General features: G+C 39.6%; 1 protein-coding gene across 2 annotated transcripts in view; it reads left to right on the forward strand.

The window, feature by feature from the left end:
- LOC131241132 (uncharacterized) overlaps window positions 1–7,444 on the forward strand; it is a 37,881-nt gene extending 30,437 nt beyond the window's left edge. The window contains exons 14-22 of one of the 2 annotated variants that reach the window (XM_058239808.1): window positions 583–729; window positions 823–882; window positions 1,014–1,118; window positions 2,697–2,858; window positions 4,159–4,232; window positions 4,753–4,876; window positions 6,698–6,789; window positions 7,006–7,126; window positions 7,225–7,444. In XM_058239808.1, the coding sequence (XP_058095791.1) occupies window positions 583–729; window positions 823–882; window positions 1,014–1,118; window positions 2,697–2,858; window positions 4,159–4,232; window positions 4,753–4,876; window positions 6,698–6,789; window positions 7,006–7,126; window positions 7,225–7,377 (1,038 nt within the window). In that variant the 3' untranslated portion in view covers window positions 7,378–7,444. Of the gene's footprint in view, window positions 1–582; window positions 730–822; window positions 883–1,013; window positions 1,119–2,696; window positions 2,859–3,641; window positions 3,867–4,158; window positions 4,233–4,752; window positions 4,877–6,697; window positions 6,790–7,005; window positions 7,127–7,224 lie in introns of those variants that run through there. The other variant, XM_058239809.1, reaches the window with a different exon arrangement.
- Window positions 7,445–18,352: the final 10,908 nt, after the last annotated feature.

An 18,352-nucleotide genomic window follows, 5' to 3' on the forward strand; every position in this document is an offset into this window, starting at 1 on the left:
TCCAACCATTCAGGTTGAGGATAGTGCTTATCGAGCTGTCAAATTGAAATAGAAAGGAGATCGTCTCTTTTATTTCTACTCAGTCAATAGCCAGCAGTATGATGTCCATTTAGGGCTCATTTGGACGCACCTCTGACGGGGAGTTTGAGGCCTGAAAGCCATTTTGATCCAAAAAGTGATTGATGTTGTGCGTTTAGATGTACTTTGGAAACCTCTGCCTCATATCCCACAAAACAAAGTACTAAAACTCCGACTCGAGTCTCGACTGAAAAAGCTAGCTTGAAACCTCCTTTTTGGAAATCTCCCTTTTGATGAATTGCTTCGAAACAGGTCCTTAGGTGTGTATGTGTAGATTTCCGTCAAAGACAATTTAGTGTTGCCTATCACGCTTGTTATTTTCCAAGGCTGTTATGGTATCATTGACGGTATTATGTTTCAACATCCTTTTGTTTTAATATGTTTTTTTATAATGTATTTGGCACTGATTACACACTAAGGAAATATTTAAGTAGCGCATAAAAGGAAATTGGACACTGGTGATTGTTGTTTCGTATCTAACATTTGTAACATATCATCTCTCAGCGTCGCTGGATTGTGGTGAGTAATCCTAGTTTATGTGGACTTATCTCAAAATGGCTTGGAACAGAAGCTTGGATCCGTGATGTTGACCTCTTAATGGGGTTACGAGAGCATGCAGACAATGCCAATCTACAACAGGAATGGCAAATGGTATTTCTCTAGGTTATTGCATATATGCAGATGCTTTTAAAATTAAATTTCATGAAGCAGTTTATCATGGAATCAAGTTATTGTGTTTTCTAGGTTCGGAGGGTTAATAAAATGAGGCTTGCTGAGTACATTGAAGCGATGAGTGGTCTAAAGGTTTGAGGAAAAGTTACCTTTAAGGACTTGCTTCTTTAGGGTCTCTGCAATTGAGTTACCTTTTACCCATTGACAACTATTAGATGCTTCCTAGTAACTGCCTCCTGGCAACCAATCACTTCAAACTGCAGGTAAGCCCTGACGCAATGTTTGATGTACAAATCAAGCGTATACACGAGTATAAAAGGCAATTGCTTAATTTACTAGGAATCATCCATCGGTATGATTGCATAAAGGTAGGTGATTTGCATTTTTATTTCATTGAACATATTCTGACGTTGCACCAAAAAAAAATCCCAAGTTAAATTAGATTCAGTGGGGTGGAATCTTCTTCAGATGATATTGATTGTTGTATGACAGTGTTGTCTCCATATAGGAATCACCTGGTGTAATTGATGAAACCTTCATATTTCAAGCTATTTTACAGTGCGTGATATCTGTACATATTTACAAAGAGACTGCATTGATGTTGTAGTTAGCTTCATATTCCCTCCTAAATAAGATTTAGTCTTTAAAAGAGGGGAATAATTTTCTTACTGTCACCTGTTTGAAACTGTTAGGATTTTTTGAAGTGCAGCAGAATTTAAAACCTTTTCAAAAATTCAGATTTTATATAAACTTAGTTCTAAAGATCCCCGATCTAGATATCATCAAGTTTGTATGATTAAAACAAAAAATTCTACGGCTAGAATTACCCCTTTATTGCTGCCTCTGAAAGTTGTGTAGATTGTTGATATTGCACCTTCAATCTAGGTCTCTCCCACATGTATCCCAGATGAGGAGAAGAATGAGAGCCAACACATCAACCATAGAGCAGGGTTTGGGAAGTGCAAGAGTTCTCCAGTGGTGGATCCACATGTGTGAACGTGTGGATGTGATGGAAGAAAAGGAGAAGGGTTCTCTCTCTCTCTCTAAGTTATTCCAAAAAGGATACGTAACGGTAACTGTTATGGGGTCTTTATAATGGAAAAATTGACCCATAACGGCCCCATAACAGTTTGTTACAGGGTTGAAATAGGTTTTCAAAAAAAAGAAAAGAAAAAGAGTCTCCTATTCATTAGATGAGCTGGTAGAGACAATTTAGGTAGTGTAAGTTATCCAAGGTCCAATCCCTGGGAGTGTTACCTTTTAAAAAAAAAAAAAAAGAAGAAGAAAAAGAAAGAAAGAAAGAAAGAAAGAGTCCTACTTGTTGAGCCCAATGGTGGAGACCTTCCATCCTAACTTGTTTTCGGTTCTCTCACATAGGACGACCACATTAGAATAACCACGCGTTTCCTAAAACTTGTTAGGTGGTCATGGACTAACAGGGTATTGAGATCCATAGAACAAAAACTTTCCCTTGGCTAGTGGTGGTTGTGTCCAAACTCAAGTTCCTAAGGACAAAAGAGGAAATCATCTCCTTTTAACCCATGTTCACAAATGCTTAAGATAGACCCACATAACATGTCACTTCTGAGCTATGGTCAAAATGATCTAGACAAGATCATTATGCGTCAGCGGCCAAGATCTGCATTCTCAATGGACAAATTCCATATTAGCTTTTCAAGGCACCCAACACTAATGGAAACAAGTTGTGCATTTAGTTGGCCTCCAGCACATTAATTGCCACTCAGTCTGGTGTATGCTATCGAGTTCTTTTACCTTGCTGCTTTTCTTTTTCTAGCTTTCTAGAACAGGCATTGCTTCTAATTTGTAGTTGCCACATTAGTATCAATGAAAAATATTCAGTTCTAATGTTTCTCTCATGCAATGGATCTGTGTTTTCGGCACCTTCAAATGGGTGTCTTGCTTGACTTCTCATTTTGATATCTCAGAACATGAATGAGAGTGAGAAGAGAAAGGTTGTACCCCGTGTTTGTGTCATCGGAGGGAAAGCTGCTCCTGGTTATGAAATTGCCAAAAAGATCATCAAACTCTGTCATGCGGTTGGAGAGAAGATCAATAATGATTCTGATGTTGGAGATTTATTGAAATTGGTATATCCTGAAATTGTGGATGTCATTTCCTTACAAGTTACAGGTTTTATTATGTTTATTGAAAAAAGTTACTTAGATTGCACTCTTCAAAAAATTAACTTAGATTGGATGGTACTTCTGCTTATGGATTGTCACATTTTTCTGCTGTGCAACTAAACAAAGATATGACTTGTTTGTACTCAGTTTAAAGGATTCTATTAAAATACTCTGGCTTTTTTATTCATACTAAAGTATTTCTATTATTTTGTTACTAGAACTTGTTCATTGACATTTAATGCATCGATCCGCTCATATATACCCTCATGCTTGCTTACAAATACAGATAAACACATGCATACATATATCATTGGGAACAAAAAGTGAAAATCACCATGTTTGCCGGTGGTTTTGGCAGACACTGCAGTGTACGCCATTCGATCCCACCAAAACCAGGGGTGACGGCTGGCATTGGTTGTGACGTCATGATCTCATGAACTTATCCTGCATCACTATTATCATGATTTCAAATATACAGAGATGTTCATACATGTAATAAATAATTAAGATGAAGTCCCTCATAGATTTTGCTGCAAACCTAACTGATTTTTAGAATGTACGTCTGAATATTTATCCAAAGCAAACAAATGTACTGCATTTTAACAATTTTTTTACTTTCCTCAAAGCTGTTTGAAAAAGAATGTTTTACGTTATTAGATGATTATTAATCCTATTTGATTATCGTTATCGGTTATCCTGCATTAATGAAGATCAATGCTAACACAAGAAAATCTCTATTGTAAGTAGAGGGTTGCAACTGCGTTGGGCCAGGCCAAGACAGCATATCCAAGCGACCTATGAGCTAAGGACCCAAGTCCAAGGCGAGGTCAGCCTAGCCTGCAAGTAAAAGAATCAGAGTTGGACCAGACCCACGTGCAGTATACGGTTCAGCAATTTTAAATAAATCAAGAGTGGACCGGCGAACCTATCAGGCCTTCATACAGGCTCCAGCCAAGGCCCAGCACAATTTATTATAAGTCCTGGAAATTTTCTGCAAAACCCAATCTGTGGGCCTCTATACTCGGCTGACCCAGCTGAAAGCGGTCTGCACTAGGGTTGGGCTTGGGCCAGCCCAGCCTAATTGTGACCCTAATTCTAAGTTCACCCCAATTGCAAATTGCAACCCTTACTTTAAGTTCCTTTAAGTTTCTTTTTGCCATTTAAGTGTCTGGTCAACAGGAGAAATGTTTCTTCTACTTCTACAGCTCATGATTCCAGCTCATTGGCCATTTGATTGCAAGAAATAACTATTCCAGTTCTGCAGGTTTTTATTCCAGATTACAACGTCTCTGTTGCTGAATTAGTAATACCCGGGAGTGACCTTTCACAACACATCAGGTCTGAGAAGAATGCTTGCAAGACTCTTTTTTATTCATTTGATGGTAGATTGACAATTAGTAGGAACCACCAGTATTTAGCAAATATTTTACCATTTGTTAATTTCCATAAGGAAAAAAAAAAAAAAAAAACAACGCATGCTATAATGGAAGGTGTATCCCAGGACTCTTTCTGTTCAGGTGACTCTTATCCATTGCCTTAGTGGATAGAGTTCTCCCCCTTTTACCAAAAAAAGAAAGAAAAAAAAAAAAGAAGCATTGCTTATCAAAAGGGAAAAGGGAAAGAAAATAAAAAATAAAAAGAAGGAAGGACGTATGTTCTCAATCTGCTGTGTTCATTTTCACCAGTAGCCTATCAAAGTGTGGAAATACTTACACTGAGTGAAGTTCCCAAGCTAGTAAACATAATATCTTTCACTTTTAGGAGTACAGTAGCTTGCAAAAGGAACAATTTTGCACATGTTCTCTATGCTTCATGCATTCTTCCTTTGACATGCAGTGTTTTCATAACTGTTTGGCAGTACTGCTGGTCATGAGGCATCAGGCACTGGCAGCATGAAATTTTTGATGAATGGGTGTTTACTTTTAGCTACATCTGATGGTTCCACTATTGAAATCATTGAAGAGATTGGAGAAGATAATATGGTAAGTTCCATGAAATAGACTTGTTAAATCGTTATCTACATGGATATGTCGATGAATGCAGTAGAGGATGGGAATTCCTACTTGTCTTTAAGTATAGATTCTTGCTTCTGTTGTCAATATGAATCATTCTGGAATTCACCTACCTCAATAGAACTTAGAACTTAGTTAACTTGCTGGACTACTGAGGGCCTTTTAGCTATTTAAGCAGGTATGAGGCCCTTTTGCTCCTATATGTCTTCTATTTGCTTGTTGATGAGAATGTATTTGCATGATATGCATGTGGAATACTGATGAAACCCCAGCTGCCCATGGTTTCCCATAAGGATTATTGTCTCCGATAAGTCTATAACCTATAAAGGGTAACAATCTCAGCCACTCTCCTTGTCCATGCCCTTAGTCTGTTTTTTTGTGCATATCTAATGCATAAACCTCTATTAAGGGCAACAGCCATCCAAGATCTGAAGAAGAACAGGATGTTGTGGATCTCCGTAAACATACTCATTACCCTAGATAACGCCAGCGATGGCATCCAATGTGTTGGTAGCGAGCTGGCAATGATGTGCTGAGGCCGAGTAACCTCAAACTATGACGCTAATCCAAACTACTTTCTATAAACCTTAAATTAGAATATTTATCTTTATGTAATAGAAATGTGATCACTGGCATTTGATCCATCAATGTACTCTTCCCGGTTTGTTTATAGATTTTATCTCATACTCTCATTTCACATTGTTTAGTTTGTGACAATCGAAACTAGTCAAACTCCTTTTCCAAACCGTTAGGTGACGACGAAGGAATTTAATTAGTAATATGGACTGTCATGAATGCTTCCAAAACACTTGATGTCCTATGGTCTAACTGAGGGTATGGCCCTTGGTAGAGGGGAAAGGTGGATTCATGTAGCCGACCTCAATTAATTGGAATAAGGCTTAGATGATGATGATGAAAGAATGCTTCCAAAAGATTCCCAATAAACTCTCTTTGGATCCACTATTATAACAATGACAAACTACTATTCAACTCATTTGTTTCCTCTTGATATTTTTTATTTTTTATTTTTATTTTTTTCTGTTTTCAATGGATTGTTTCCTCTTTATATTAATAGCCCTCCAAAGAAAATGCTACAGAAAATGGGAAGGGGTGTGCTCTGGTGGTACCGTTGCCACTGTAACCTACAGTGGTACCTGGCAGAAGTGGGCCCCACTTGATGTATTCATGATATGTGACCCGTCCTTCAGATGCATTGGCACATGTTGCCAACAGGTCCTGATATCAGCCCAAATTGGAACTTAGATAGGCCACAGCATGGGCGGCAAGTTGAGAGCATACCCCCCCCTTGATTTGCATGGGGGCTGACTGTGTTGTGTATATGGAATCCAGGCCGTCCAGACCCTTCATCTGCCCTGGAAAAAGGATCAGGACAAAAATCAGATGTTCTGCAATTTAGGCGGGCCCTTGTGAGAATCAAGGGTGGGTGTCCCCTCGCTTGTTGTTCGTTGTATTGTGGCCCACCAGAGTTTTGAATTAATCTAATTTTTGGGCCATGGGGGCAGCCTGAGGGGATGCATCTGATGGATGGGTTGGATGTGAAATATACACCATGTGGACCCCACATCTGCTTGGTAATACTGTGAGCTTACAGTGGTACCAGTACCACTGGAGCACCCATCAACGGGGAATTCTCCAACCATTTTGTTTATGCTTTTTTAACTTTCTTCAGGCTGTCTTTCTCTTCTTTTCTCAATGATTATGTGGAACTTCTAACAAGTTATTATTTGTAACTATTACGATAGAATGACTAATGTGATTTTCTCTGTTTAGTTTATATTTGGTGCCAAAGTACACGAAGTACCTGCTTTACGTGATGAAGGATCCACCCTTAAAACACCTCTTCAATTCGCACGTGTTGTCAGGTATGTCATCAAAGTGCAAGATCTCTTTGCTTTGGCAAATGTAATATTTCTTACGACGGTTCACTAACCCTCAAAAGGTCCTGCAGTTGTTTTCAAGTATACGTTCCAACTGTCCCATATTAATTTCTTGTGAATCCGGTTGAATTTGAATGGTTTATGTTGGAACTAGCATTGCTTCTTATGTTTTTCATATGAAAAAAATAAACAAATGCATAGGATGGTTCGGGATGGTTATTTTGGCTTCAAGGATTACTTCAAGTCATTATGTGATGGTATAGACAACAATGGTGATTTCTATCTGCTTGGAAATGATTTTGCAAGCTATCTAGAGGCTCAGGTATTTTTTTTTGCTTTTCTTTCTTAAGATTCTAATATAAAGCAGTGTTCTACTGTTACTTAAAATGGGCTGGCTTTGAACTCTAAAATGAATGGCAGGCTGCAGCTGACAAGGCATTTGTCGATCAAGAGAAGTGGACACGGATGAGCATTCTCAGCACTGCTGGTTCTGGGAGATTCAGCAGCGATAGAACAATCGAAGAGTACGCCGAAAAGACATGGGGAATAGAGCCATGTAGGTGTCCTTTCTGACTTGAATGCTTGAGAGAGGATCCTTGTCAACCTGCTAGTGACTGTAAAACTGAGGTCTGCTTGTGTATCCATTAGTTACCGTCTTTACTCGTTTTAATCCTCTCCAAGGGAAGGGCAGTTCTTCAGCCTATCTTTGGCCCCGCCATCTTTGAAATCACACGGCAGTTGATTTTATAGGTTTATTTATAATTCTCATTATGGGCGCTGACTAATCATCAATCCAGTTGCAGTTGTAGATTTTATTCTAATCAAGTGTTCACATGAAGGCCTGTAAGGTGGTGATATTTATAATAAATGCAACCCACCATAGTGAGATATGGTGGCTCTTCCATCAATTTTCCTTCTTTTGTTAGATGACTATGGTTCCTGATAGATAAATCAGTACTGCTTTTTTTTTTGAAGAAATTAAAAAAAAAAAAAAAAAACTCATTCTCCCTAATCCCTATGAACTCTGTCCCATAGGGAGCCTAGAGGCGCAGTATCCATATGGGCCGTCCACCAGGAGGCCCCTTAGTGTAGATCCCCTGGCCCAAAATTCCAAATCTTCACAGGCTTGCCCCGACCAATTCGGAATCCAGGCCCCTAAATCCAAGCCGGGCCTGCTGGTAGCTTTAGATCTACTCACCAGGTAGGGAACCTGATGAGCGGGCGGACCAACCCAATTTTTTGGGTGAGGGCTGCCTTACACATCTGTGCAAGCTAAGAAAATCTCTTGCCGTGAAGATGTTTAATCTTTACCGCTAATCAGCTCATTTGCCGGAGAAATGCTAGGTAGCTATATTTGATTGGGTTCAAGCATCCGTGATTTGCATGTCTTTTGTTGTAGACTAGGTACTTTAAATGGTTATTGGATGCCTGATCCAAACTCATGCTAGACGTTGTGTAAGTGATGTGTTGCATCGGAACCTGGGTGCGATGAGATATGGGCAAGGGTTGGCTGGGGCACCTCTAGAAGCACTGTGCTACAACGGTGGTGTCCGGTTATTATTATAAATAGGCAAGGGCTCTCGTGCCATTCTTGATGTGTGTGAGTGAAGAAGCTAGTTTAGGAGCATAGGATTCATGACCGGTAAGAGTACGGGCTTATTAAATATGATGAACCAATGGAGAGTTAAGATAGCATGTGTTCAGGAAACCAAGTGAAACAAGGGGCTAAAACTTGAGAGATTGATGGATACAAGCTTTAGTATATGAAAAAGGACAATAATAAAAATGAGATTAATAGTGGTAAATAAAGATTTAAAGGATGAAGTTGTAGATGTTGAGAAAATAATTGAATTTTATTGATCAAACCTATGTTAAGAGAGAAGATAATTGATGTTATTAGTGCATATGTACAGCATGAAAGAAGATAGAATCAAGAGACAATTATGAGCATGTGGATGGACTGGACTAATGTAAGAAATTCTGGATGAAAATAAAATATTTGTAGGGGGGGGACTTTGGTCGAGTAGGAAAAGAAAGTAGAGATTATGGAAGGGTACATGGAGGATATGATTTTGGGCTAAGAAATGAGATGGGGAAGTTAGCTTTGATTTCACTATGGCATATAATCTTAGTTCTAACAAATACATACTTTACAAAGAGAGAAACATTTAATAACTTCAAAAAGATGATCATAAACAAGTCAAATAGATATATTTTACTAAGGAAGACAGAATGATCCACACACACACAGATTGCAAGGTGATTCCTGGAAAGAGTATCACCCCACAACACAGATTAATAGATGTTTATACCAATGGATGAAGGAAATGAATAAAATTGTTAGTTCAAATTTAAAAGGAGAGCAAACAATGTTATTAAAAAATAAATTGATGAAAGAAGTTATGTGGAATGAAACAAGTGAGTGCATTAGGAAAGAGTCAAATATTTTGGGAGTAGAATGATAATGTACAAAAAGCCATTAATGAGAAATGTTCATGATTCAAAGCCCGATATAAGTCACTAATTATAATGAAAATATTTAATAATATAGAAATGTTAAAAATTACTTAGTAAGTGAGGTTAAGGCTTATGATAATCTTTACAATAGATTGGAGATGAGAATGTAAGAAAAAATATCTTCGAACTTGCAAAAATGAGATAGGAGAAGAGTGGGGACCTGAATCATATTAAATGCATTAAGAGTGATTATTAGAGGGTACCAATCAAGACAACGATATTGATGAAAAGGTAGATAAGCTATTTTCAAAACTAAATAAATAACAATCAGATTAAGAACATGGGAATAAAAGGAATCCTAAACTCATATGACGTCAAAATCCATAGATAATTTCATATGATTAGGATATGAAGTGAAATGAGCTTTGAGAAAGATGGAAAAAAAGAAAAAAGAAACTCTTTGATCGGATAGTATACTAATAAATGTTTGAAAGTGTATGGGAGATATTGGATTATTTTGGTTAATAAAATTGTTTAACAAAATTATAAAATCAAAGAAAATGCTACATGAATGAAGTACCATGATACTTATTTATAAGAATAAAGAAGATATATAAAGCTGCACTACAGATTAATGGCTACATCAAAAAATCAGTTTAGTTTCATGTCAATGCAATATCATTGAAGTTATTTTCCTACGTAGACAATTATTTATAGAGAAATATGGAGCAAGGAAGGATGATCTCTACATAATCTTTATTAAAATAAAGCTTGCAATAAGGTTTTTAGAGAGTTAATTTGGTATGTGTTGGGAAAGAAAGCAGTTTTATAGGGATATGTTGACATGATTAAAGACGTGTGAGTAATAACAAATATAAGGACTACTAGTAAAGAGACAAGTGAGTTCCCAATTAACATAAGCTTACACCAAAGGTCAATGTTGAATCCATATCTATTTGCATTGGTTATGGAAGAGTCAACAGGACATTTACATAAAGAGATACCATGGTATGATCCAATGGTACATGTTATTTGCAAATAACATATATAATTTTGATTGACAAGACAATGATGGTGTAAACACAAAATATATTTTTGAAGGGGTGCTTTGGAATCTAAAAGATTTAAAATTAGCCATACTAAAACATGACTATATAAAGTGTAGGTTTAGTAACAATAAGAATGGGAAGATTAGTTTAGATTGCTCCCCAAATATTTCTCAAAATGTCAACTTTGATATCTTGGGTCGGTAATTCATAAGAGTGGAAAGATTGTGAAGGATGTTGCCCATCGAATTCAAGTGAGCTAGAAGAAATGGAGATGTGCCACATAAGCTGAAAGGAAAATTTTATGAGATGGCTATAAGACTAGCCATACTTTATGAAATAAAATGTTGGAAAATTAAAAAACAACATGCCGATATGATGAATGTTGCTAAAATAAGCATGTTGAAATATAGTAAAACAACGAATGATAGAATTAGAAGTGAGTGCATTCATAAGCATTTATGAATAGCACAGCACCAATATGTAACAATATAAGGGAAAGTAGAATTGAACATGGGGAAACCAGGAATTGTTCCAATTAGGAGAGTGAATATAAGTTGAAGGCTTCAAAAGGACAAGGAAAAGGCCCGAAAGAATATGGGTAGAGATAGTAACCTACAAGCGCATTTTCATCCATCCTTCACTCGATTTGCAAGTCGCTCGAGGCAGACATGAATGGCTTCCATTTGTTGTAATTTCGGGTGTGATATCAAAATCTTAGTCTCCAGTTGATTCAAAACAGACACGTAAGGCCTTTACAAAATTCATCCATAACAAGATTGCTTGTATTTTCTTATATCATTGATGCGCTTGCTTTAAATCTCATTTCAAATGAAATGATGCTAATAAAACCACACGATCTTCCTACTTGTTTTGAAACTTGAAAAAGTATTCAGCATGTAGACCATATTAGTCGAATTGATTGATCCCTTCATCCAGGTGTTCACGACCTTATCAATGGGTTGAATGGCAAATACATTCGGTGGTTCTTGAGAAGATTTTAATGGTGGGCATTCAATCACCACTTTTTCCTGTAGTGTGGTTCACCTGAGATCTGGATCTACAGTTTTTGGGATCATGCCCTCAAATGGACTGGCGAAATGAATGGAAATGGACAGCGTGGATATAATAAAAATAAAAATACACCCTTGGGGATCTACCAAAACCGTGTCCAAAATGAGGCCCCTTCCTCATCAGATGGGCCACACCATTCAAATCAATGGACAACCATGTCCAAAATGATTTTTCAAGAATGCTCACTTTCACGGTGGGGCCTACTATTGAAAATTTTTTGGGAGCCACATTAGTTTTGCAAGCGTGGGTACTTTTGCCTGTTGGTGATCAGTTCTGTTTGGCTGGTGACTGATCCCAACACTAGCCTGATAGCCCGTGTCAAAGCTCTGTAGGCTCAATTATGATTTATGTGTTTTATCCAAGCTGTCCATCTATTTTTTTAGCTCATTTTTAGGCATGAACCTAAAAATGAAGGAGATCCGAATCTCAGGTGGACCACATCACAGGAAACAGCAGGGATTGAATGCTTAGTGTTGAAAACATTTTGGGAACCATGGGAGTTTTGGATCAAGCTGATATTACCTTATCAACAGGTTGGATGGCAAATAAATATTACAGTAAGCCTTAAGAATTTTTTAACAGTGAATATTAAATCACCACTGTTTTCCTGTGGTGTGGTCCACCTGAGACTTGGATGTGACTCATTTTTGGGCTTATGTCCTAAAAGGAGTTGACATAATAGATAGATGGCATGGATAAAACATATACATCAAAGTGGGAGCCCACGGAGCTTTGACACCAACTAGCTTAACGAATCTTTCTCACAAAATGCACTTATTTAATTTTCGGTTCTCTTTTTTATTTAACTTTTGTGCGTTATGACCAATTTGCCCCTCATTAGAGTTTTGGTAACTAAAAAACGCTTGCCCGACTTACAGTAGTCATATTAGGCATGACTTTCATATGTCGATGGTACACTTTACGTGAATGAGATCCAGTCCGTCCATCTGTGCGCGGCCTGGTGTTTGAAATGGGGCCCAAAACTCGGGAGCTATATCACCAGAAGTAGTTGAAATTGGACGCCCACTATTAAAATTATTCAAATTATTGTGTGGCCCACTTGATTTTCGGGATCTGTCCACCACAAGGTGGCGCACCTGATGAAAAGGGTAGATCTCAGCCACATGAAATCACTGAGGAACTACCCATAGGTTGTGAAATCCCACCAGTGTGCTTGTGTTTTAAAAAAATAATAATTATTATTATTTATTTATTTATCTATTTATAGTGAGTTCCATTAATGACGTACGCATGACATTTTTTCATTGGTGTTTGTGATGCGGTTTGGCTAGTTATCCAAGCACCAGCCAGCTAGCTGGTGTCACAGCTTTGTAGGCTCCACTATAATATATGTGTTTTATCCATACCGTCCATCCGTTTTGCCATCTTATCTTAGTACATGACCGAAAAAATGAGGCGGTCCACATCATCGGTGGGCCACACAATAGGAAAATAGTATTTATTGAATGTCCATAGTTAAAAACCTTTGACGGCCCACTGTAAATTTTATTTGACATCCAACCTGTTGATAAGGTAACACAGACAAGGATGAAGGGAAAATATAAATATCAACTTCTGTGGCCCTTATAAAGTTTTCAATGGTAAACTTTCAATCCCCACTCTTTGCAGTGGTGTGGTCCACTTGAGATTTGGATCTTCCTCATTTTTGGGCTTTTACTAAAATGAGCTGGAAAAATGGATGGACGGCGTGGATAAAAAACATACATCAAGGTGGGGCCCACGGAGCTTTGACACGGCTAGCCGGATGGTGTTAGGGTCGCTAGCCAAACCGCGTCCGTGTGTTGGCGTTGGCGCCCAGCACCTTACTTGATACGTGATGCAAAAATAAGTACTTTCAAACTTTTTGGGACCGTTGAAAAGCTCTCCGCTCATCACGCCACTGACAGATCAAAAGAGATTGAAAAGCAGATTGGATTGTCCAACCAAACGCGCCATGAAGCAAATATGAAAGGCATTTGTATTGTGAGATCAAAGGGAAGTTCCTGGTGGGGCCCACAGAGATGTTTGTGAGAAATCCACCCCGTCCATCCGTTTTTTGTAGATCATTTTAGGACGTTCTAACAAAAACGAGGTGTATACAATACTCAAATGGACCACACAAGAGAAAATATTAGGCATTCAGTGGTCACCGTTGAAGCATTCTTGTGGCCATAAAAGTTTTGTATCATGCTATCTTTTTTGTGTTTTCGCTTCATCCCATGGGGAATGATCTTATAAACGGTTTAGATAGCACATAAACATCAATATGGTTCGGAGGAAGGTTTCAACGGTACGAATTTCTTTCCCCAATTTTCCCTCTCGTGTGACCTACTTGAGTTTTGTATCACCGTATTTTTGGTCGAACGTCCTAAAATGATCTTGAAAAATGTATGGACGGAATAGATTTCTCACATGCATTTCAGTGGTTCCCACCCAGCATCTTGCGCAGGAACTTCCTGCGAAAATCCGCGTCCGTGTTGACAGACCCGAACCCAAGTCAATTTCATGAGAAAAGCTCGGTTTGGCTCCCTGAACGGTGAATGTGATAGTTCCCCACCATTTCAAAATGGTGCTGACTTATTGACCATAGAAATGACGTACACATATGTGTTTTCAGACGTCCAAATCGTGGGTCCCTTTACGGATGGAGCATACTCCGACTCTGATCAGACTATTTTAACGGCTGGATTGCGGCCGTTGAGATTGGACTGCTGACCGTTTTATTCTTAATAGTCATTTGGCTACTAAAAGGGATAGATATGATGTTTGGACCAATATGAATTTTGGGCCATGATCTATCCACAATAGGCCTCATGATATAGACGGTCTGGATCATCATTTATAAATGCCACAGAATTCCACCGTGTGTGCTGATCCAGACCATTCATGGTAGTCCGCAGGATGGATGGGCCGCTTGGAGGAAATCCCACTGACTAGAAATCTTCACTATTCACGCGAAAGGTATCAACGGTCAAGAACGCTAATTTGTCGGAATTTTCTTATGCAGCAGGTCCACATGGGACCCACTAGATGAATCCCCCAGATCATCATGTTGGAGGCACAAGAGGCAAGCAACGGTCAGAAAGCAACTCGGCCAGCAATGCTATCAAAACACATATCCCTTTTAGTAGCCGCTCTTTCGTGGGCCGCTGATCAGATGGTAAGGATTTCTGAGCAATTTTAGGATTTGATAAATCCGTGGTGTGGATGAACGGTCCTAATCATTCCAATTGCAGATGAGTGGAGGCTGCAGATGAGGACTCTGACAATGTCATTCCCTTTAAAATAAAATTTCCAACATGGGTATTTTCTTTCTTTATTAGGCAGGCCAACGGCTACGATCTACTTGGGTGTGGACCGCCAAACCTCATTTACCAAACTGGGGTCCGCCATACCTACCATCAATCCTCACAAACCAATCTGGGCCCCACAAAGCCAAGGACACTCCCCTTATGGTATGAATGTTGGATGGAAATGTAGAGGCAGAGATGTATCACCGCATACCAAACTTACCAAAGCCGTTAGATGTGAATATCATAATGCAATGTGGGCCCACTTGATAGATTGGTCATAAATAGAGCTGCAGGGTTGCAACGAACTCGTCCGAGTTGACTCGGATGAGGTAGGGCCGACTGCGGTTTGATGACACGAGTCTCCCTGACTAGGGCGAGTCAGGCCGATTCAGCCCTGACTCGACTCAGGGCATGAGGATTCTATCCGATCACCGGGTCCTTGGACCATGAATCCAAGGGACCGGAATCCTCTACAACCCCGGTGCAGAAAGTGCGCCCAACACGCCAGCCCTGTGAGGCCCACCGTTATGTTTGTGTTAAATCCACTCCGTCCATCTGTTGATCCACCTTATGTTCACCATAATTACAACAAATCAGCTGGATATGAACTCAGGTGAGCCACAAAACTGGGAAATTCCGCAGGGTGTGGCCGTCCTGATTCTTGGATCAGGATGATTTTTGTGACGTATATTCGTCCTTGCAGGATTCACCTGGTGAACGGGTTGGATGGCATATGAAACAATACGACGACCCAAGGATGGTTTCTACGTTGGGCGTCCGTACCCCACCTGTTCCCTAGGGTGTGGCCGACCTGAGTTTTGAAATGGCCTAATTTTTGGGCTCAGGTTCTGACATGAGGTGTTGCATGTGATGGACGGAGTGGATGTCGTACGCACATCAGTTGGGCCCACAAAGCTCAGGCTACCAACCGAAACGGCTAGGATGAATCTGATCAATGTAAATTTTCGCAACATGTCCAATCCAAAGTGGGTCCCACGACCAATGTGACAAAACACTATTTATGTGCAGAGCTGAACGGAGGTCCCACTGAAATTTACATCGGGAAGGAAGAAAAACCATCTTTGGTGATAAAGCCGAGCCGACCGTGCAGAGATAGGTGGGCCTCTCTCAACCAACCGTACTCCATTGGTCAAAACGCCTTTCTATTTTACCAATCGCCCTATTTCGGTATTCGCGCGCGTAGAATTGATAGACATGCAGTGTTAGATCCGACCGTTAATCTGATGAGTAAAAAACTGAATACACTGGCCCAAAATTTCAATTTGATCTGCTCATCAGGTGGGCCACATGCGCACAAGAAAAAATGGGCGAGTAGAAGAAAAGGAGAAGTAGTCCGTATTAAAAAAACGTGTGCGGCCATCTTGAGTGTACAGGCCTTGAGCCAAACCATTAATTAGACAATCTTCGCAGACGTAACATGTGTATGAGATCCAAGCTTTCTATCTGTCTGGAGATAATGCTATCTTCTGCCTGAAAATCAGGCAGTTACACTTGTTGGGTTACAAAGTAAACCGAAGATTAAAAGAGTTTTCTCTAGCCATCGGTTTGTTGTGGCTCACCTGTCTCAAATGGTGGTTGTTTTTTTTTTTTTTTTCGGCATGTGTGCCTGCGCGTGTATGGGTGGTGTTGCGTCCCCCAGTGGACCGCACCTAATCCATACCGTATATCCGTTTTTCCAGCTTATTTTAAGGGTTGAGCCAAAAATTGAAGTATATCCAAAGCTCAAGTGGACCACACCACAGGAAATAGAGGGAATAATGAATTACACAGTTGAAACTTTTCTAGGGCCTACAGTGATGGTTTTTTTGTTATCCAAACCTCTTCATAAGAACACACACATGGAATAAGGAAAAACATAAATACCAGCTTGATCCAAAACTTATGTGACCCTAGTAAATTTTCAACAATCGACGTTCAATTCACACTGTAAAATGGATGGACGAAGCCAATAAAATATATAAATCATGTGGGGCCATATAAATCATGGTGGGCCCCACAGGTTTACTCACTACTCGGTACGCAATCCGCTTCCCCATGTTGGTGTGGAGATCTATGACGCATGTATTTAATATCCACCTTGTCCGTCCGTTTTTCCAGCTCATTAATCCAACAATGAAGACACCGAAGGAAACGGTAGGGATATAATGACACGTAACTATCGAAACCTTTCTCTATTTGCCATTCAACCCGTTGATTAAATCACACATACCTGGATGAAGGATAAGAACAGATGTCAGCATGATTCAAAACATGTGGCCCCGAGAGGTTTTTGATGGTGGGCGTTCAGTCACCACCTTTTCCTCTGGTGCAGTTCACTCGACCTTCAGATCTACTTCATTTTTGGTTTCATGCATTAAAATGACCTGTCAAATCGTATGTACGGTGTGGATATAAAGCACATACATTACGGTGGGGCCCACAGCGCCCAACACATCGGGATGGCATGGGCAACACCACCTTATCCACGTCCGTTCGGAAATATCATCAAGCACAAGCAGGCAGCAGCGTGTACAAAATGTCATTATTTCGTTATGGCCCACTCCCCCTACGATCGTTGCATCGTCACAGGCATATTTTAGAAATTTCGATAAATGATGGAATGTTTTAGGTTATGGGCAATAATCCCAACGAACCCCTTTTAAAAGAGAAAATGGAGTAGCTTTGCTGATTATATGGTTTATTAGAGACGAAAGGACTGGCTAGGTAACCTCACCACATACCCATCATTGCAGTATACCGGGCCCACATAGGAAATCGAGACCATTCAACCTGTGGGCCTCACTGTAGGTGAGCCATGGATAAAAAATTAATCTTATTTAAGGAAAATCCTAACCGTCTGCCAGCTGACGTTTTTCAGCAATTTTTTTTTGGTAAAAATGGCATATTTTTCTACCATGAGTCCAATAATTTATTGGACCCCTGGAGCCTATGACTCGACCTGATCCAGAACTCAGATGAGTTACATTACCAGAACATATTGAGAGTGGAAGATGGCCGTTGATTAGCGTGGGGAGCTTACCATGTTGTTTATAAATAATCAAGGCTGTTCAGACAGTTCATCCATTCCAAATGAACGGTCAGAAAAAGATTCGTGTAGTTTGGAGAGGGCCAGGCCCCTGTGAAAGGCCTTCCTTCCCAGCTCGTTTCCTTTTCCGTGGCCCACTTTACTTTGGATCTAACTGAGTTCTGGGTGCTACGGTTTTCACAGGTGACATATTTGATAGACGGCTTGAATGGTGTGAATTCATCATGCGGGTCCACATCTTTCCAGTACCACCCGGTATCATCTGGAGTGGATTAGGTGCGACCCTGACTGTAGGGCGATGTATGTATTGTATATCTATTCTGTTCATACGTTTTTCTAGCTTATTTTAGGGCATGGGCCCAAAATTGAAGCAGATCAAAATCTAAGGTGAACTAGACAATACGAAAAAGTAGTTATTGAATGCCAACCATTAAAATCTTTGTATGGCCCACCAAAAATTTTATTTGCCATCCAACCCGTTGGTAAGGTCACACAGACCTAGATGTAGGGGAAAAAATAAATATCAGTTTGATCCAAAACATTTATGGCCCACAAAAGTTTTTTAATGGTACATCACCATTGTTTCCTATGATGTGATCCACTGAGACTTGAATTGCTTCATTTTTCAGATC

This window comes from Magnolia sinica, chromosome 3 (assembly GCF_029962835.1).
Source record: "Magnolia sinica isolate HGM2019 chromosome 3, MsV1, whole genome shotgun sequence".
NCBI classification, from domain to species: domain Eukaryota; kingdom Viridiplantae; phylum Streptophyta; class Magnoliopsida; order Magnoliales; family Magnoliaceae; genus Magnolia; species Magnolia sinica.